Source organism: Chelon labrosus (genome assembly GCF_963514085.1).
Source record: "Chelon labrosus genome assembly, chromosome: 8".
In the NCBI taxonomy this organism is placed as follows: Eukaryota; Metazoa; Chordata; class Actinopteri; order Mugiliformes; family Mugilidae; genus Chelon; species Chelon labrosus.
This window is the reverse complement of record NC_140358.1, coordinates 10691409-10711869: the sequence shown is the minus strand read 5'-3', so window position 1 is coordinate 10711869 and position 20461 is coordinate 10691409. Positions and strand designations below refer to the sequence as shown.

General features: G+C 43.8%; 2 protein-coding genes across 2 annotated transcripts; one reads left to right on the top strand and one right to left on the bottom strand.

Moving 5' to 3' along the window:
• The first annotated feature begins 1649 nt into the window (after window positions 1-1649).
• ttc9c (tetratricopeptide repeat domain 9C) lies at window positions 1650-5563 on the top strand. The gene is made up of 4 exons (XM_084549927.1): window positions 1650-1749; window positions 3378-3732; window positions 3921-4103; window positions 5029-5563. The coding sequence occupies exons 2-4, from the start codon at window positions 3399-3401 to the stop codon at window positions 5166-5168; spliced, it is 657 nt and encodes a 218-aa protein (XP_084406053.1). The 5' UTR covers window positions 1650-1749; window positions 3378-3398; the 3' UTR covers window positions 5169-5563.
• A 986-nt stretch (window positions 5564-6549) lies between these two features.
• LOC311491347 (uncharacterized protein) lies at window positions 6550-16747 on the bottom strand. The gene is made up of 4 exons (XM_084549252.1): window positions 16315-16747; window positions 10486-10705; window positions 9415-9689; window positions 6550-8957 (listed from the first exon to the last, which is right to left on the bottom strand). The coding sequence occupies exons 1-4, from the start codon at window positions 16579-16581 to the stop codon at window positions 6567-6569; spliced, it is 3153 nt and encodes a 1050-aa protein (XP_084405378.1). The 5' UTR covers window positions 16582-16747; the 3' UTR covers window positions 6550-6566.
• Window positions 16748-20461: the final 3714 nt, after the last annotated feature.

Here is a 20461-nt window from a genome sequence, read left to right as displayed (position 1 = left end):
AGCAAAATGAAGGGAACCATTAGGACCAAAACCACTTCCTTCTTGGCAACCTGCTGCAACTCAACCTAAAGAGCCCTTTTAAAACATTTCTGAAAATGAAAAAGTTTTTGATTTACTTTGTTTTCTGTTTCAGTACTGGATTTATCAGTTTCCCCATTTTTTCCACGTTTGTGTGCTATGTCTATCTTGTAGTTTCCAGAGAAAGATGGACCAGTCTTCACCATCTGTTTGGGACCTAAAAAACTTTTTAACTACACTGGTGAGTTTGGAAAAACAGATCAAGTACACACTTTGGTTGAATTTATCCATGGAAATGGTAAGTACATCATACAAAGCAGAGAACTTGACCAATGACGTTTGACACTGAGCAAACATTTAAGCCTATTATATTGTTGAAATAGCCTTGCGATAGACTGGCGACCTGTCCAGGGTGTATCCCGGGCTCTCGCCCGATGACAGCTGGGATAGGCTCCAGCAGACCCCGTGACCCTTAACAGGAATAAGCAGTAACAGAAGATGAATGAATGAATATTGTTGAAATGTGTTAAGCAGATGGGCGCAACATATCTTTGTTTTCAAGTACTAAATGTTAAACCAATATCCAATAGTATGAATTGTTGTGTTTTCTACAAGGAACAACTGTATATCCTCTTTGGCTGTCTACTCTTCATTTTGAGGGTGTGTTGGAGAGGCCACACTTTATCCTGTCTACTTCAAAGGTGGAGAGGTAGTCAAGCAAGATGCCTTCATGCATCTTTCTGTTTGTAAGCCTCAGTGAGAGGTAAGAAAACCCATTCACAACGAGAACACAAAGAGGAGAGAGATGTTGCAACAGCACACGCAATAGTTTAATTTTAAACAGCTTCAGTGCTCTTTAACATTTCACTACTTCACTGCTCTTTTTGTATACCAAATACTTTGTAAAAGGATCATTTTGGCCGCCACTGGGTGGTGTAAGAATTCATCACTTGCAACAAATATTACATTGGTGTATTAATTTTAATTATACATGGGTAATGATGAACTGATATATTATATTGTTTATAAATATGGGCTAATAAACAATATGATTGGTAAATCGTCTTGTATTTATACAGTGGTTTTCTAGCTGTTGGCACTCAAAGAGCTTTGCAGTCACAGTGGCACATTTACCCGTTCATTCACACTCATGCACTGACCCATTAGTGCTAGGTGCTGTGAGCAACTCAGGGTTCAGTGTCTTGCTCATGGACACTTCGGGATGTGGTCCACTGGGGTATCAAACCGCTAACCCTATAAACAGCGGGTACACTAACATACAACTAATTTCTAAGGGATATATTGTGCAAACTTTAATATATTTCAGTCAGTGTCTGCCTTTTATTACAGAAATCTCATGGGGAAATAATGTGCAATGTTTTTATTATGTTATAGCATTTGTTGTTAAATGTTAAATGTTTTCCACACAACATGTTTAATTTACTTTGAAAAACTGAGTATTCCCCTTGGTCTCCTTTTTTTCTTTTACTATCAACAGAGTGCTTTATGATTAAATAAATGTAAAATATATGTGTATATATATATATATATGTTTTTGAGATTGTGCAGTGGTAATTCCTGGTTCGGCCTTGTTGTGGCAGTAACGCTGCTTGTAGTCGGAAGTTTTTACTTCTTTATAGGAAAACAAGGAAGCGCCTGTGCTCTGGCACCAAGATGATTGTCAAATGTTAAGAAGTAGCTGTCGGTTGATTAGCTGTTCGCTGGAGTAAGGTGAGATGGTGCACAGCACGTTATCTTGTCACATTTTGATGTACCGAGTCGCTAAAATGTGCCGACATATTGAAACGAACTGTATGAAAGTTATTTAGCGAGTGAGGAGGCGAAGTTAGCTCGTTAACACTGCTAGCTTGATTAGCTGCAGCAACAAGCCGTCAACGCTCTACCACAGAGTTAAAGAGAGTGTTAAAAGGCATCAGCGTGTTTGGAATAAAGGCGTTTGATTGACTTGATTGTATTGTAGTGGACAGAGCTATTGTTAACATTTAGCGGTGTTAGCATGCAGATTACAGAAGGCTGATCGAGTCGTCTCAGGTGTATAGAACTCATATTAAAAAACACAATTATAATAATTTTTAACGAGTTTTGATGTTACGTACCATGCGTCGCTCTGTGACGTTGCAGCAGTCAGTTACTTAGCAACGTGGAAACACTTATTGAGAAACATCTTCCCTTTAAGCCCAGTATAAGGCGTAGAGACCAGTTCTCTTGCTGTGTTTTCCCATTTTAGAGCAGTGTATCACGATGTACACGTGCTACAGTTGTTTGTGAGGTCTCTAACTGCATAAACTCTTACTATACATAAGCGAAGATGATCAGTATTTTAGGATACAATATTTAAGTCTGAATTCTTCTGGATGATCAGCATGGTCTTTATAATGATGCTGACAAAGACATGCACCACTCAGCCATGACATTATGACCAAATATAGCGTAGATCCCCCTTTTAATGCCACAACAGCCCTGACTCAGTGAAGCATGAGCTCTGCTATACCTCTAATGGTGTGCCGTGTGCTTGTTCGTCCAGCACATCCTACAGATGCTCAGATGGATTGAGTTCTGGGGCATCTGGAAGCTACTATACTGCTGTAAGATACCAGTGGCATCAGGGAATACTGTTTTCATGAAGGGGTGTGCACGGCCTGTAACAATGCTAAGGTATTTAGTCGTGTCAAACTGAAGCCACAGGAATGACAGGATCCAAGGTCTCCCTGCAGAAAATTGAACAATATTATTGAACAAAGCATCATATTGCATCTGCCGCCTTGCTCCCTCTCAATAGTGCAGGTTTTGTCCTCAATGTGTTTTAACTAGTAAATACTTCAACTCACTCAGTTCATTCTCTTGACCACTCTTAAATGTTTAAAATGAGCCCATCTTCCCAAGCATATACTAAATTCTTATCAGAATATGAGTCTACTAACACGCCATTTGGGTTTAATTCTGGCGCGTGTTTTGACCGATGCAGAGAAAAAAATACTTCCAAATGCAATGCAGTACATTTGGTCCTACAGCCAATCAGCCAATGTTTTTGTACACAAATTCACTTACAATGTTGCTCAGATGATGTGTATGACTAGTCATTGTTACTCTTCTGTCCATCACCACAAAAAACCCTCCCAGATAATTTGATTGGCCTGGAGTATAATCAGTTCCCAATGTAGTGCCCAACTAGTCTCCACAAAAATCTTGTTGGCGGAGGAAGTGGGGTTGGCTTCCAGGCTGCCATCTTCCACATTTCCCATCGATTTAATAAGTAGTATATGCCTGGCTTTTGAGTATACCCATGTTACATGTCTTCTTGACACACTAATTTAAACATGTTTTTATCATCTTAACAGCAAACTAGCAGGACTCCAGAAATGGAGGTTGCGGGAGCAGAGGGTAGTCTGGAGGCACAGGGGGCAGCAGCGGCAGAACCGAGCGTTTCTGGACAACGACAGACCTCTGCAAAGCCGGTTTGGGCTTTGCTAGAGGAAGCAACTCAAATGAAAACAGAAGGGAATGCTTTCTACAGGGAGAAAAATATCCGCTCAGCCATCGGTCGTTATCACCGTGCTCTGCTGGTCCTTCGGAGCCTCGACTCTGAAGTGATGGCAGCAGTGAAAGGGTTTGGACCAGAGGCACCAGCACTCACTCCTGAACAGGAGGCTTTACTCAGAAACACACAAGTGGACTGCTACAACAATCTAGCAGGTGCATAATAAGTATAAACATAAAACCCTGTGGTGGAAATAGAACTAGAATATCTAATAAGTAGAAATACTGTAAATGTTCGGTTCAAACTATTCAAATAGACTGATTTGATAGTACAATCATTTAAATACGAGGAACTTATTTTACAGTTGAGGGGCACTCATTATGTTCTTCTAAATCTCTTTCAGCCTGTTTGCTGCAGAGACAAAGTGTTGATTATGCTCGTGTTCTGGAGTACAGTCTGCGGGTGCTACAGTGGCAACCAGAAAATGTCAAAGCACTGTACAGGGCTGGAGTAGCCACTCTGGAGACTGGAGATGCACAGGCAGCCAAGCAGTATCTCACACAGGCATCCAGAGAGCAGCCTAATGGTAAGAACAGAGCCAGCACATCCACAGCTGGTTTAGCCAAAACCTCTGTTGTTGGAGTGAGTTTGTATGCTCGAATGAAGGAAGTGAAAGCACTGTTGACTGCTTGTATTAGACTCAGAGCACAACATTTTTTTTTTTGATACTGTATTGATCCCACAAGGGATTTTTTTGCATTTTGACCCATCCAGTCATTCACACAGTCGTGTTTACAGTCGGAGCAGTGGAACAATTTGTCCTAATCTGTCTGTTTCATTTATAATCTCTACTCCTGACACACATGACCAAAAATTTCGTCTGAAAAAATTTCAGTGTTGAAACTGTTACACATTCACAGATTTATGGATATTGGAATGAAATCAGTCCCGAACATTTATTTGTGAAATATCACCTACTTCCCAAAATGCAATTAATGTAAAGATTACAGGTTTTAACAATTCTGCTTCATGTTTAAGATCAATTTACTATTGTAAAATAGCACCACAATTAAATTTGGTATGATGCTAATCCATTGCTTATTAAACTAGTCAGCTTAGCATAAAGATTCTACGTGGGAAAACTAACCCTTTATCCAAATGTAGCACCCCTACCCACAAGAACTGCTACACTCACTAATAAACATGCTTTATCTTGTCCTGTGTTAAAGTTCTTTCAGATAAATACTGATAAGCAAAAAACAAATAGCAATTTGTGTCCCTATTTCATGGACCACTTTATCAGTTTAATAATTTTCAGTTCACTTTTGCACAGCTAAGTGTGTGATTTGCAGCGTTGTTTTTTAATCCTTGCAGATTTTGACTCAAGGAGTCTCGCAGAATTACATTCCCTATATTCTAGCAGGCATTCTGCTAATTCTCTTCTAACCATCTCCTACACATTTAAAAGCCTGTGGAATAAAGTACAAAACTATGTAACCTTTCTGTTACAGATGCCAAAGTGAAGAAGCACCTGCAGAGGGCTGAGGAAAAGATAAATCGGGAATTACAGAAGGAGAAAGCCATGTATCGAGGCATGTTTTCCTCCGGCATGAAGGATGGCTCCGGAGAAGGGATTAACCAAACCAACTGAGCTGGTGAGGGAGTATAGTCTGCCAGTATAACCTGCCAAATGCAGTCTAAAGCTGAGAGACTTTCCAACCTCAACTTACCAACTGAAGAATGTCTTGAAACACAAATGTTATGGTCTTTCCTTAATGTGGTTGAGGTGCACATTGGAAAGTAAGGATTTCATTTTATATACAAGAAAACAGTCTGTAGGAGAGTAAAGATATGCTGTTGAAAATAGAACGATGATGACGGAAAAGTTAGTTTCCTAGCAACACAGAAACGAAATAAAGTTCAATAGAGTTCACAGAAATACTGGAATCTCAAGGAAGACTCTTCATGCACTTCTCAAATGCCTCAATGATTGCAGTCACCTGGTCTGTGATGTGAATGATCCTGCGACTTTTCAAGTAAAATATTTTTTTAAATAATGCCTACGTGTAATGGTCTTTTTTTTTTAACATGAGTGCAGGTGTTTCAACCACAGTACAAGTTTAGTTATCAGTTCCTTTTATTAATTACACGCCATGTGAAGCCACACACTGATCTCAAACAACTCATCAATATTTTAATCATTCAATATTTATTTAAAGATCCTGAGCAAAATAGCAAGTTAAAGAGTATTTGCTTGGTGGTATTGGTCATAATCTGGCCAATATGATTGTACTCCAGAGCCCATGAGCAAAGAAGAATATCACATTCTCACAATAGCTACAATCACTGAACAAGTCACGGAGCAGCATGCAGAAAGGGAGTGTGCACATAGGCATTCATACTCATGGTTACTGGTGGGTTCAACCAAATTGCAATGAAGCTTCTTATAGTGAATGTTATGGGGTCATATTCAGTATTTTTAAATCAGGATACTTTCCAGAAAGTAAAGGAACGGAGTTCCTGTTATTTGCAGCCCATATTCACTCATAAATTAACTGGTTTCCTTCACTTACATTTATCTGTGGGCCTTTCCTCATTCTACAGTCCTCTAGTTTGCTAGTGTATGGTGCACAGTTAACCATACAAGGTTTTCCAATAAAAGGTTTCTTGGGCTACTAAGCACTTATTATTTTGTTGCAGAACATGCTCGAAGGAATATGATAAGAAATTAGTATTTTTGGGAGGTTATAAAAAGTGTATGTCTTTTAAAAATTTAAAAAAAATGTTACTAGAATGTATGACATGAGCCATAAACAAGATTTTACACACTTCATGTGCCTGAGAGGAATTTCCATCATGTTGGCGGTGAATGCAAGTACTGGCATAGTATATATCTTAAGGCCAGTGTATTTGACTGATCATAAAACCTTGAAGAATGAACATCAAAAATGATGGCACTCCTTTTACAACAAATATAATACTAAGCATCACTGGTGTATGTAACACATGGAAGATGCATCTACTGAGAAGTTCTATTATTGTAGAAATGTCACTTCTTGGATGGTTTCCGTTTGAGACTCAGGGACCTCATGGAGCCAAATACTTTCCTCCCCAAATCCCTCAGTGATCGGGAGCGCTGGAGGGGCATCCGTGGAGGAGGGGAAGGAGAGAATGAAGGGGAGGAGAGAGGCGAAAGGGAATGACAGCTGCCTTCTAGGCTCTGAGAACGAGAAAGGTTAAAGAGGCTAGCTGTGGAAGACAGTCGCTTGTCTTCCTCCTTTGCTCTTAGCAGCCTAACTCCTTCATCTCTACTGATCCCCATGCCACCTTGCCCCACATCTAAGGAGGAGACCCAGTGTTGTCTCTTTTTAGGCTCCTCGCTGTAGTTACGAGGTACCAGCAGGCCTTGGGACTCACTCCTGAACAGAGCCCTCCTCGATAGCTTGAGACTGGAACTGCGTCTCTCCCCATCTTCCTTCCCCCTCTTCTTTGAGAAGATGGGAGAGTTATCTACTTTTGGCCTCTTGTCACCACTGCTGGATGAAGCCTTCATCCTTCTGTGCTCTCTCCTCCAGCTCCCAACGCTGTTCCTCCTCCAGCCGTAGCCATACTCAGCTCTGTCCATTTCCTCCCTTTCACTTTCGGACTCTTTTCCCCAGAGACGTCCTTCTAACCCCCTCCAGAGTTTGTTGGAGGACTTCCTTGGTGTTTGTGCCTCCTCCTCAACCCAAACTGAGCTATAGTCTCCCCTCTTGGCATAGCTGCTTACTGTGGCTGCCCTGATCAACTTATGTGAGGAATGCTTGCCTCTGTAGAGCCCTTCTCCCTCCCCTTTTTTCCACTTGCTCCCACCCCCACTTCCTCCACCACTCTGTCGAAGTGATCCACCTCTTGGTTGGATGCCACCATGCTCCAAAGGAGAGTTCCTGGTATTGGTTCGGGGGAGGGAGCACTGAAAGGGTGCATCCCGTCGGAAAACTGAGAGGGGAGTGGCACCTAGGGGGGATGGCTGGAGAGGGCGTGGAGGGGAGCGACCCCTTGGGGTAGGGCGAGAAGCAGGGGAGGAGGCAGTGGAGGAGGGAAGGTCAGATGGGGAAGGGATTTGTTGGTAGTGGCAGTGTGACGAGTAGTGGGAAGAGGGAACATGGATGGACTGGTAAGGGTGTATGGGGCTGTTGGAGTGTGAAAGAGGAGGGGTGAGACTAGACTGAGACTGTGGAGAATGGGTGACACTGAGAGAGAGCTGGATTGGTCTCTGTGGGCTGAGGTCTGTCAGCCTAGTATAGTCATGTGACTGATCTGGCTGGGCCGTCAAGTGAGTTTTACTGTGACCCCTCACCTCACCTGCAGAATCAGTTTGGAAGCAGTCAATATCCAGCTCCACGCCTTGTTCCATCAGTCCTATAACAACAGCCCTAGACAGACCAGAGAGGCGGGAGATCTCCTCCACCATGGAGGAGTCTTCGCTTAGCTTGGGACTGGAGCTGGACTCTTGGATCAAGCTGCTACGCTGAGACCCAGGAGCTGATCCAGGGTTTGTACCATACACATAGTGTCCAGTCTCAGGTGGAGCACCACTGGTCCAGTCTAATGAGCGACAGAAGCCTGATGACGCAAACCCAGAATTGGTCCCAGACCCTGAAGGGACTTCCAGGGAGCTGCGGTGGCTCAGGCTGCTGGGACAAGTTGAAATGCGAGGACGGGATCTCACTGCTGGGGTGGGTGTAACAGAAGAAAGTGATGAGGGAGCAGCAGTGGATGTTGCGGTAAAGTCAGCCCTCAAAGCTCCACAACTTCCATTTTTGGGATTGTCCGCCAGCCCGCGGCCAGAATTTAAACCGGGATTCAGATTCAAGTTCAGGTTGAGATGCAGGTTTATGCTCAAGTCTTCTCCGGTGGCTGAAGGGAGGTTACCCAGGTTGATTGAATTCCTGGTGCCTTTTTTTGCGGTTGTACTGAGACTGACTCTGGCCGAGTTCCCCAGCAGTGACTTACAGGGTGTGATGCTGCCACCTGGTAAGATGGAGGGTGTACTGCGGCTGTCATAAGCAGAAAGTGATTGGGTGGAGCCATGACTTTTGCCTGGGGTACAAAGGCCTCTGTGTGTCATTCGACATGGGGTGGCAGCAGAAGTGAGATCGGAGGTGGAGGAGGTTACCCGGCTGTGGTACTGACGAGCGAGCCGAGAGATATACTGCTCCAGCTGGGTGAAGGATGCTAGTGCAGGGGACTGTTCAGGTTGGACTGTCAGAGCTGCGTCAGCGTTTGACTCTTTTGGTTCATCAGACTGTGGTCCTTCGGGGTTCGCAGAGGATGATTGCTCCTGGGTCTGGGAGGTGAAGAGGGGGCTCTGGAGGGCAACTGCGTGCAGTGGGCTTGGGTAAGAGTACACCTCTTTGGTCCGACGAGACACCAGGTCTGTGCAGAAGCGGGGGTCCAGCTGGGGTTTAAAATCGAAGGAAGAGGTGGGGGAGGACGAAGCAGTGTTGAGGAGCGGGAGAAGGGAAGACATTAGGGAGTCACCAAGTCCAGAGCAAAGGTCAGTGAGAAAACTCAGACCAGTTGCTTCAAGGTCACTTAGAACTGTAAGAGATAACAGACAAAACTTTTTTTTTAGATGATCATTTACTAAATATTTATACATTTTTTTCCAGATGACCTTCACTGATCTTCATAGTCAAAACAATGCTTCGAAATATCTATATGGATGAATCCACAAAACATGGATATATTGTCTGTAGCAGCTCACCTGAAACTGGGGTGTCCTCTATTGGTTCTTGGGTCCCCTCTGTTGGTTCTTCCATTTCTTCTGCTGGTTCTTGCGTCTCTTCTGTCGGTTCTTGCGTCCCCTTTGTTGGTTTTTGCGTCTCTTCTATTGGTTCTTCCGTCTCTTCTATTGGTTCTTGCGTCTCTTCTGTTGGTTCTCGGGTCCCCTCTTTTGGTTCTTGGGTCCCTTCTGTTGGGTCACCTTCTTCCTGGCTGCTCTGGAGCAAAGGCTGTTGCAGCTGTCCTGCACCTTCTGACCACAAGATGTCAGTGTTCTCTGCAGCCAGAGGTATCTGCTCCCACAGATGCAGCGGTCGGGCAGGTGGAACCAGTCCCCCAAGAGCAGCATCGCTTGAGACGGAGTAGGAAGAGTCCGACAGAGAGCTCCCACTCACCGAATAGAAACCTTGACGAAAGAAAACAAGTTAGGCTTAGTTTAGATGTTCAACAAGTGACTCCATAATTCTCAGTTGCTCCGGATGTATGCCAGGAAATGAAGCTCTTCTGAATAAACGATTGTACTTGACAGCTCCATAGCATCTCCCAATGTCACTACTCCATGGTAAAAAATAAGAATTTTATTGGATGTCACCAATATATTTTTTCAAGCTCTCTGGAACGGCACCGGAACAAACACTACTTGTTTCTACAGCTCTATCCTAAGAATAGTTTGGACGTCTCTATGGAGAAATAGGCGAGTAAGGTCAGTAAAACTAGCTAAACAAAGACAAGACATCACCTACAGAAACTCAAACTTCATTAAAATTCCAGGAGAAGGGCGTCACAGTACTGGATCTACTGTTTGACAAGTAGGCAGTGCAAAAAATACATCAGCTGTTAACACTTGGAGTATTCCAGTGTTACAAAAAAACTGTATTCAGAGAGTTTTCAGGAAATAAAGCAAATAGTAGTTTTCAAAAAAAGTATGTGAGAATACAATGCTTTCAGGGGCACAGGGAGCAGAGTTGCGGAGAGTGGATAAGAGTCTGACAAGCAAGGCTAAAAAGTTGACAGCAAGAATGAGTCAGTGCCAAGTCACGGAGAGTGCAAGTAAACACAGGTAAAAAAAGAGCGTGGTTAATATTTGATGGGAGAGTGAGCCATAGCTTTATCAGAAGGTGACAAGCTGTTGGTCATCGTGCAGGTCAGTGTTGTTATCACACTTTGTGTCATTTCGGCTCAGGGTTTAGGTGTGTGTTTACCTGAACTAGGTCTGGAGTCACAGTCCAGGTGGACCATACCGCTGAGGTCTGGGGTTGGGGGAGAGAGAAGGTCCGAGGGGGCGTCCCAGGACAGAGTAGACCAGCGTGAGTTACTGCTCCTGCCAGATGAGAGGTTGACTGTCCCATCCCCTGAATTACTGCCACAGTCCTCCGGGCTGCTCTGACTGGGAAATGCCATCGTATCTGAAGGAGAGGAAGCCTGAAATAAAAAACAAAATATGTGATCAAATAGAGCTTTATAAAATATAAAATACATAAAATGTCAATAAGGCCAATAGGACTTAAATAATATACACAATAATGTACAAGAGTGATCAAAGTAACCGACCAGAAGTCAGTGGACAGCTGGGAAAAAATAACATGACTGACCAGAGACAGCGTTTATCATCATGACTAAAATAAACTATGTTGGCCACATGATAACTAAACCATCTCCATGACAACAGAGAAACCCAGTCCTCTGAAGACGGCCACAGAATGCGCATGAAAGCTTCAGAAACACCAAGTAAAATGTCTGTGTGTTTTTCTAGAGACTGCTGTTGCAAATGAGCCTAATAGTTGAGGTGGGTATCATGTACCAACAGCGATCAGTTCCACTTGTGTAAATGTCAACCACTGACAGTAAGGCCACTGATTTGAAAACTCTCTGCATGTGTTTGCCGTTCGGGGATGCAATTAAAGCCATGTGAAAAGACATGTAGGATTGTACATCCATGATGTCATTCACCAGACACGCACTGCGGTGACGTCATGCCGCTCTTACCGGAAAAGTCAGGAATGAGGCCCCACAACAACAAGAACAACAAACACCCCATCAAGTTAGCAAAGTGCCTCCATTTCCCAGATTAGTAAGGGCTCAACTGAGTAAACCCCCCACCTCCAATTATCCTCCAAATCCCCTGCCCGTCCCTCCAGGACAGCCGCCAAGAGCCCCTGCATTAGTCTGATCGAGCCCAGACAACAGGAACACTGTGAGTGGCGCTGATCAATCCTCTTGTTACTGAGGGAACAATACAGGTAGTGACTCACTGCTGGGGTGACAGGAGAGGAGGGGGCTTCAGAAGATAATGGGAGAAGACAGATGACGTAACAAAGAGCAGCCGGAGCGGCAGAAGGGAAGGGGGGGGATGGACAGCGGAGGAAGGAGGGAAGGAAAAGTGAGGTGCAGACTTTGACCACTCTCTTTTCCTGGGCTCCGTGAGATTGTGTCCCCGGGTTCTTTCTGGGGAATCTACAGTGAGCCGTGGCTGAGTGGGTGACCAAAACCAGCGAGAAGGACGGAGAAATAAGAGTGTGAGTCACTGAGTGAGGGAGGGAGGGTGAGGTGAGGAGGGGGTGAGCGGTTGCCGGGTGAGAGAGAAGGGCATCTTGAAGGACCCCCTCCTCCCCCACACTCCCCTTGACAAATAATCCCCCCCCCCCGTTTCTATAATATCCTCCGAGCCAGCCGCCCCCTACTCACCATAGCTACAGCTGCTCGCTCTCTAACTCTCGCTCGCTTCTCCTCCCACACAGACCCACAACAGCACAACAGGCCTGGCGAAATATTTAACTCGTCCTCGGTCCAATCTTGACTTTCGCTCACAGATTGTCATAATAGAAGCTTCATATTTTTGCATTTTACAGAGGTTTAACTGGAGTTTTCTTTTCTTTTTTTAAGTCCCTTATATGTGTATATATCTGCAAAAATAAAAATAAAAAATCCATCCCCATACTATCCCTAAGCAACATAATGCATTGCACATAATGGGATATAATGTTACACAGTGCCCAGTGCATAATCAAATCATAGGAGGCTAACAGACAAAGTGTGTGGGGGTCTGCTCAGAGCTCTGTAACATGATATTCCTTCATATGAGGGAGGAGTGCAGCCCCACTGGAACGTGTAGAAAATGTATGGGTCGATTGGATAATAACGCTACAGTGATCGCAGCTGCACAAGCAGTACACCTCCTCCTATTAGGTGCATTATGTCATCGGCAAAGGCAAACTGCAGCCATGTTGAGGCAGAATAATTTGGTGGAGGACGGAGCGAGTGTTTGGTGAGAAGTACTCGCCCGTTGTTACGCGGCGCAGCATTTATCGTTTCATGCATTATTAATATGGAATTGAAATTGTGAGGCAGCCCTCGCTGTGGATCTTCATCTTCACCAACAAGCGGAGTGATGGGCTCCGGCTTTTCTGAGACACTCGGGTGGATCTTTAGCCAAAAACAAAAAAGTATCAGTGTTACAGACTTTTTTCTGTGAGACCAGAAAGATCCTGAGGCTAACAAAAAAAAAAAAAAATGAGACAAAAGCTGTCTCACTCCACTAGTCAGGGTAGTGGCTCTGCTGTGTAAGGTGATGCTTTCAAATACTAAACCCAATTTCCAGACAGGCTGCCTTCAGAGTCAGTACTATGGACACTGCTTACTAGGGCTGTATTTGACAATTAACAAGATTACCTTTCCAGTTTCTCATTTAATTGATTAGTTGTTTGGGTCTATAAAACATTTGAAATCAGTCATAAATACACATCTGTGTTTCATGAGGGCTAAGATGTCTTCAGGTGTTTTTTTACCAGTGGCACAAAACTCAAATTGATTGTCGCATGTGAGACTGAAACACAGATAATAATCTTCATCGGTGGACTAAACTTTCATCTGTATATGTGTAATAAGGGAGGCTGTGCCCCACATTCTCTACTTGTCCCGCTCCTTTTCTGTACATTTTATCTTCAGGAGACTTGTATATATTCAAACACCGAATGGAATCAATTCCTCTGACTCGGCCTTGACCTCCATTTTGGAAGCAAGAAGAACTGCTTTCAAAGTTTTCCTCTACTTTGTACAATATGTGCAGAATAATTAAAAAAAACTTATGTGAAAGAATCACTAAATCAACGCTGGTTCTATTTATAAAAACGGAATGGCACACAACTGAATTATTTATAATAATAATAATGCAAATTATATGTGCTTTCTTCCCACAAACAATATTGAAGAAGCGTTGTTTCTGAACAGATTTTATTCTCTTGTTCATAAATGCTGGAGCACATCACATGGTTCATTTTAAACTGCATGTTTTTTTTTTCCCCCCTCTCACCACAGATGACACCATACAGCCATAATCCTGACCTGCCAAGTATGGATTTGTTCAGTGATAGCTTCTGAGCTCTCTCTGCTTTTAGAGAGAAAAAGTGAATCACATTTCAAGAGTTTAATTCCACATAATAATAAAATGAAAAAAAAAGCAGGGGGTAAAGTAGAGCGCATTATGATATGAGTCACAAAATCCTCAGCTTACAGAATAGTTATATATTTTTAAAAGTAGAACAACCTTTTGTATTTTTCAAAGCGAATTAACAGGTAAACTGAATATAATATAATCACCTTGATTGTTGTAAATAAAACAGCAGGAGTCCCTCTACTTTCCCTTCCTTATTCTCTCTCTCTCTTTCTCTCTCTCTTATTCTCTAGCTGTTTAAACTAGATATGGTCCCTTTTGCAACAACAAGGAATTTGTTTCCATTTCTGCAAATGTCATAAATGTGTGTGTGTGTTGGTAAAGGGGTTGGCCTGGCAAAGGGCTGCGTGCCAGCTTGTTCTGCTACACCGGCAGCTCCCTTCAGAGGTGAGAATGAGCAATGCTGCTCGGCCTCTCCACAGGATCTCTCGGCGCAGTGGGGGGAACTACAGAGGAGATGTTGGTAGGTGGGCGGTGAGGAAGGCAGCACATTATGAGACACACTTCCATGCAGATGCCCTTCTCAGATGGGACTGCGATTTCTGTCCCTGCGCTGATAAATATGTTATTTATTTCAGCTCTCTGCTGCGGCCTGTTCAGGGACATGATTTCAAATTATTTTCTCCAGTAAATACACCGTTCTGCATATGCGATCTCCACCTGGTTTAGACAGAACATGTATTAAACAGCTGCAGGCTGCTGACTAATACTACTCACTGATATCAAGAACAAATATGCATAGCGTAATCACAGATTGTGAAAAGAGTACGTGATTGGGAATTTGTTACTTTCTCAGAATAACAGTGTTGTTGATGTAGCCAGCGATGGCTTCTTTCATATCTGCATCACAAATGCCAGCAGACCTTGGACACAACATGAACCTGTTACGTTACTGGTTTGTCACATGTGGAAATAATCTTTGCTGCTCTTCTGTAAATTTGGTTTAAGAGAAGCCCTGCAGCATGCTCCCTGGTTGTCCCACTCGTATTCTCCATGTGTTATTGTCAGCGAGGATAATTTTATTTTTTATTTCTTCCACTGACTTTACCTCCATTTTGAAGGCAAGAAGGGCCACCTTAAAGGTTTTGTTCTAATTGGTAGAAAATATGCAGAATAATAATTTAAAAGCTTTAAACATTCACTAAATCAATACGTGTTCCATTTATTAACTGAATACCCAAACACATAGCAGACCCTGAACACAACGTGAACCTCTACATGTCAGTGATTTGTTTAATCTGGAAATAATTCAGGGATAATTAAAAAACGAAATAAATAATTGATCTGGTGCAAAATAACATGCACAGCAGAGTTTGTTATCCGTAATGCGGTTAAGTTTAGTACCAAAGAAAACCAATCTGCACGTACTGTACAGTATTTATTGTAATGGTTTGGTCTTCTACAACAAAAATCACTGCTGAAATAATGTCTTTTCATAAAACTCTGTGGTAGTTGAAAGAAAAAGGGCCTGCTGACGTCCCTACAGAAAAAAACAATGATTATTTTCATTATTGATTTATCTATTTGAGCTGTAACCAGACAATTTTACAGAAAACACAACAGAATTGGTTGATGGGCCTCTCAGTTATCAGTTATCTGCACCTGCAAAACCAGCCTGAACCGATCATGTCACTGTTTTTTCAAGTCTGGAAAAGATGCAGGGACAATCTAGAAGTTGTAGGTATATAGGTATATAAATTATATTTAAGAAGTTGGAACATAATACGTAAATCATGTCCTGTCGATCCTCTAAGCAACTATTTTCTTTAGCAGTATTTAAAATTTAGTATTATCTTGCCAATATCTGTTTCTAACTTTAAAATCCTGTGGGTGCACCCACAGTTGCCCTTTTTTTTCTTTTCTTTTTTTCTTTCATATGCAGCAGATTTTACATCCTGATCAGTTTAAGGGTTCAAATTTAGTTCATGTTCACAAATACTGGGCCAGGCCAGCTCCAGCCTCCATGTCCAAGCCTTAGGATGGAACCTGTTCACATCCTGTCCTCCCGTATTACATGTCAACCCACATCCTCAACACAAAAAGATCGGAGTATCCAATTCCAGGCGAGTTTGGGAAATTTGGCAAAATAAAAGATCAAAATTGCACTTTTCAAACTGACAGTGATTGGAGTAATCTGAATGCAAACTATGTGCCAAAGTGACATTTAGAACCTAAAGGCCCATGCCAAAAATGCAGTAGTGCCTGGTTGCAGGCTTATTAATACCTGCACCTGATTTTAGCGCCCATTTGCCACCACATCCTCCTTTATAACCTTGAGGCAGGGCACGGAGCCAGCCAGACAGGAGCTGGTCCTGGCTACCTGACCTCAATGACATTTGCTCCATATGACGGTCACCAACATAATGACCGGGCTGAATGCTTGGATGGTCTCTGGCACCATCTCAGTCAATTGGGTATTCAGCCCTCGACACAGCCGTGCGCCGCCAGGCAGCGATAAAATCTGGCTACTGAGCCGCAGAGGGACATGCTTGTTGGCAGATCACCATAAACCCTGCATCCATATTTAATAATCTCGTCATGTAGAGATCCGGGCTACTAGCTGACAGACGCACTGACTGACCTGTTGCCTGCGGGATGTCGCAGAGCCTTGCACGGCATCTGAGGCGATGCTCTCCGGGGTTCCGCTCCCTTCCTCCGGCCGTGGCTCCTCGGCGTTGGGGGCAGCGGAGGATCCGTCCTCCAGAGCGGCGTCCACCATCTCCAGGTGTTTGCACCTGAGCACCTCCAGCTCCAGCACCCCGGCCAGCGTGGCTTTGAGGCGCTCTCCGATGCGGACGCGCTCGGTGCTCGACCAGAGCGAGTTCACGGAGCTGCGGCGGGCGGCCATCCTCGTTTAGATGCCGGCAGGCGGAACCGGGGCGCACTAGTGACCACGGCTCAGTTACCAACGGGTGAGAATAATTAATAATGCGCTAAGGTTCAGCACCAGGTAGAGCAACGCAGGCTCGACTGAGCGACACTAACATAGCAGCAGCTCGATTTAACGCAACCGTAAGGAGATAATCCCGTCCATCTGTAAGGTGCCATGCAGCCTGCAGCTTCACGCAGCCCCGCGGACTGGCACGAGACTAGCATTAATGAATCCAGCGGCAGACTGAAGAGACATCACCGACCCATGTCCCATGTTAACCCCGGCTTCATTTCCTGTTGACATGGTTCCTTTTTTATGTCACTTGTTTGCCGTCTCGTTGGAGTTACCACGGTGCTGCGCTCCGTGCGCTGCGTCCCCGGTGAGACAATGCAAGAGACGGACAGAGGGTGGGTGATAACGTTACATGTGGGAGCAAGCAGCGGAGAGGAGGAGGAGGAGCCACTGCACCGGAGCTGCGCGGGGATTGGACGGTCAAGTTTTTCGAATGGACGCAGGAAAATCCCCCGAGTGTCCAACTTCAGAGTGCAGTGTCAAAGGCCAAATACCATGTCTCTGTAACGATACCCATACACAGGCCACAGCTTTAAGATTTATGCATCTGCATACACAAAAGGAAAAAATAAGTTACTTTTTACTCAACCCTCAGAGGTGTTTGTAATTGCTCACCATAATCACACCTGCCAGGTGTAAATGAGGTGGAGTTACAGTGGAAATTATGTCGTTATTTCATCACACTCTGTTTACTAAAACGATGCCAGGCTAAATGAGAGGAAACTCCCGTGTTTACATACAAATTAGGCTCCACAGATGTGAAAAAGGACCAAAAACTTGCAGCATCAGTAAGAAATGCATTAGTATTTCACACAACCAGATGTATAACGATGAGAGGAGACAAGATGAGATGAGATGAGACAATATTGGTCCTGAAGGACATTTTTTGCACTGGAGGATGGTTGCAGTGCAAATCGCAGTAAACACAGCAAACATTGCAATGCACCTTTGTAAAAAGTTAAAAATATCAGGAAAAGTTTGCATAAATGAGTTGTTCAAGCTGCAAATCATAATCAGAATACTATAAATGCAACAACCAGTGACTGGTGAACTGGTCACCACTGTCGACCACAGTTGTAGCATCAGTGTAGACTGGTGCATCAGGTAGTGTACTTGTTAACAAATTACACTCGTATTGAAAGTTTATTGCACATGACATTGAGGAAAAGGGTAAAAATATCAATATCACAATTAAAATGCTTCTTGTTCTGTAATCCATCGGCATCAGTAAATCTGTATTGTATAAATACAACACTGACAGGGTCAACTCTGAACCTTAACCACTTTTAATTTAACTGAAAATACACTCAAACTTAGGAAGGACTTTGTGAATTGTATGATAATACTTTTTAGCCTGGGGCGTTGATATTCTTTAACATGAGTATCACTGTAAGGTGAAGTTACTACAGGGTGTTATCCTGTTGCTGTGAAACCTCTGGGCTACTTTCTGAATGAGACTGAGTTACCAGTCAAACAAAAGCAGGCGACTGTTCTGGGTCCCCAGGCCTACAGGGGCCACATGAGTTTGACCTTGTGTAGCAAAATTCCCAATAAAACTCCCAACTTTTGTTAGGGAAGAAAAGATATTTCAACCAAACCCCTTCCAGCTGCGTCACTTTTAGAGTCAGTCTCAGGGGCACGACAGGAATCCACTGTGGCATTAAAATCCTGTTGATTGATGTAGCAGCAAAATCCAACATAAATGTTATCAAAAATCTATAAGCTCTGTCTAACACATAGTAAATATTGAGCATGTGTTATTTCATGAGCAGTCTGTACTAAAAAAGGCAACTTGAATTATTCATTCATTCATTCATCTTCTGTAACCGCTTGTCCTGTGAAGGGTCGCGGCGGGGCTGGAGCCTATCCCGTCTGGTCCCTATTGTTTTTATGTAGAATTCTGATTGTTTTTTTTTGTTTTGTTTTTTTGCTTCACCATGAGGATGTATAAAAAAATGTCAGATTACTGGAGTGAACAATTTATGTGAAATACTGGAGGGAACCTTGTTTCCATCCTTCTACCAGCAGAGGGTGAGCTTCACTCACAACAGAGCATCTGTCCCTGATTATTTTTCCACAGGCTGATGGCTTGTAAAGCTGCAACCTGACCACAGGGCCTCCTTAAAGAGAGGCGCGCTGTCAGTGTCTGAGATAGAAACTGTATATAATCTTTACTGCCAGTGTATTTGCAATGGAGTGAACGAAGTATTAGAAGCGCTACTTTATATGAATCAACAGCAGCACACACAGCCTCCAAAGAGACCACAAAACTATAGCAATGTCTTTTTTTTAATTTTATTTTAAAACAAAACTGTACATTATAGCCTCCATTAAGGTGAAATGTATTGCATTAAACTATATTAGTCTAAACTCGACGTATCACAAGAAAATCAACTACTAACACATACATTACATCATCTAACAAACTTCTGAATCACAGCAAGCCTAATCAATCCAGTCAAACCCTAAACTTCACCGCCACCTCTGGAGCTCCTGATCTTATCACGTGGTCCTGATCAGCAGATGGGACTTTGCTCGGCGCCTATCTGACTTTAAGTGCTGGCATTGAGCTCATAAAACTAGAAACCTGAACATGACAACATGACAATGCTGTGACAACTCAGCTACCTGCTTGTGAAAATCATGTGATATAATTGAAAGGAGCACAACAGCTGCTAAATAGACCTTTAAAATATACTGATCAGACACAACATTATGACCACTGACCAGAGGAGTAAATAGCATTGATCATCTTGTGACAATACAATGTTCTGCTGGGAAACTTTTGGACCTGGTATTCATGTGGCGGTTACTTAGACATGTACAACTCACCTAGACCAGACAAGACAGTCCCACCCATAGCAATGACACTCCTAGATGGCAGCAGCCATCCCCGGCAGGATGTAGCCCGACACAGGTGCACACACAAAAACAGTTTAGGAACAACTCAAAAAACATGAAGAATAGCACAAGGTGTTGACCTGGCCTCCAAATTCACTAGATCCCAAACTGATCAAGTATCTGTGGGATGATCCGCAAAGGCCCCTCCCATCAACCCATAGGACCCAAAGGCCCCCACTAACAACATCCTGTTGCCAGACACCACAGGACACCCTCAGAAGGCCCATGTCCATTCTCTGATGAGTCACAACTGTTTTGGAGGCGCAAGGGAGACCCTACACAATATTAGGTCATAATGTTATGCTTGATCCGTGTAAGTTTACCAAAGCTGTTGTGTCCCAGTAAATCAAGAGTGTAACATGTGGGATATCTTAAACACGTGGCCAGCATGGCTATCAGACAGTGAGGTCAAAGGTCAATTGATCAACTTCTGATCTAATAATGAAACGGTCCACCAGATGTTTGGGTGTGAGAGTCCGGGTCGTTTGGCCTGGTTCGGGCGCTGGTGCACCCTCAGGAGTTTGTCATGTGTTGTTTGTGCTCCTGGCTGCCCTCATTCTTGTGCTCCCCTGTGTACGTGACAGCAGCACCACTATCACAAGCAGATGTGAGAATGCTCAGTGAGATAACCAGTATGTGTGAATCTGGTCTGAACCAGCAAGAGACGCATCCCTGCATCCACCAGCTGCACACCAGGATGAGGAGTGTGTCTTTGTTTGTTGGTGTCACATGACGACTCCTCCCAGCTGGTCCTCCTATAAAACGCCAGCGGTCACAGCAGCTCACTGGGGTTTGCTTACTTCCACCCGAGGGGACTTCACCGTCAGCCTGGGCGAGACCGGCCTCACCGCCTCCATCACCACTGGTCTCTGCAAACCGCCCC

Coding starts and splice junctions, on each gene's coding strand:
- ttc9c (XM_084549927.1), top strand. CDS start 3,399: ATGGAGGTTGCGGGAGCAGAGGGTAGTCTGGAGGCACAGGGGGCAGCA. Junction 3,733..3,920: donor CTGCTACAACAATCTAGCAG/GTGCATAATAAG, acceptor AATCTCTTTCAG/CCTGTTTGCTGCAGAGACAA. Junction 4,104..5,028: donor ATCCAGAGAGCAGCCTAATG/GTAAGAACAGAG, acceptor TTTCTGTTACAG/ATGCCAAAGTGAAGAAGCAC.
- LOC311491347 (XM_084549252.1), bottom strand. CDS start 16,581: ATGGCCGCCCGCCGCAGCTCCGTGAACTCGCTCTGGTCGAGCACCGAG. Junction 10,706..16,314: donor CGACATCCCGCAGGCAACAG/GTCAGTCAGTGC, acceptor TTTTTATTTCAG/GCTTCCTCTCCTTCAGATAC. Junction 9,690..10,485: donor TGACTCCAGACCTAGTTCAG/GTAAACACACAC, acceptor TCTTTCGTCAAG/GTTTCTATTCGGTGAGTGGG.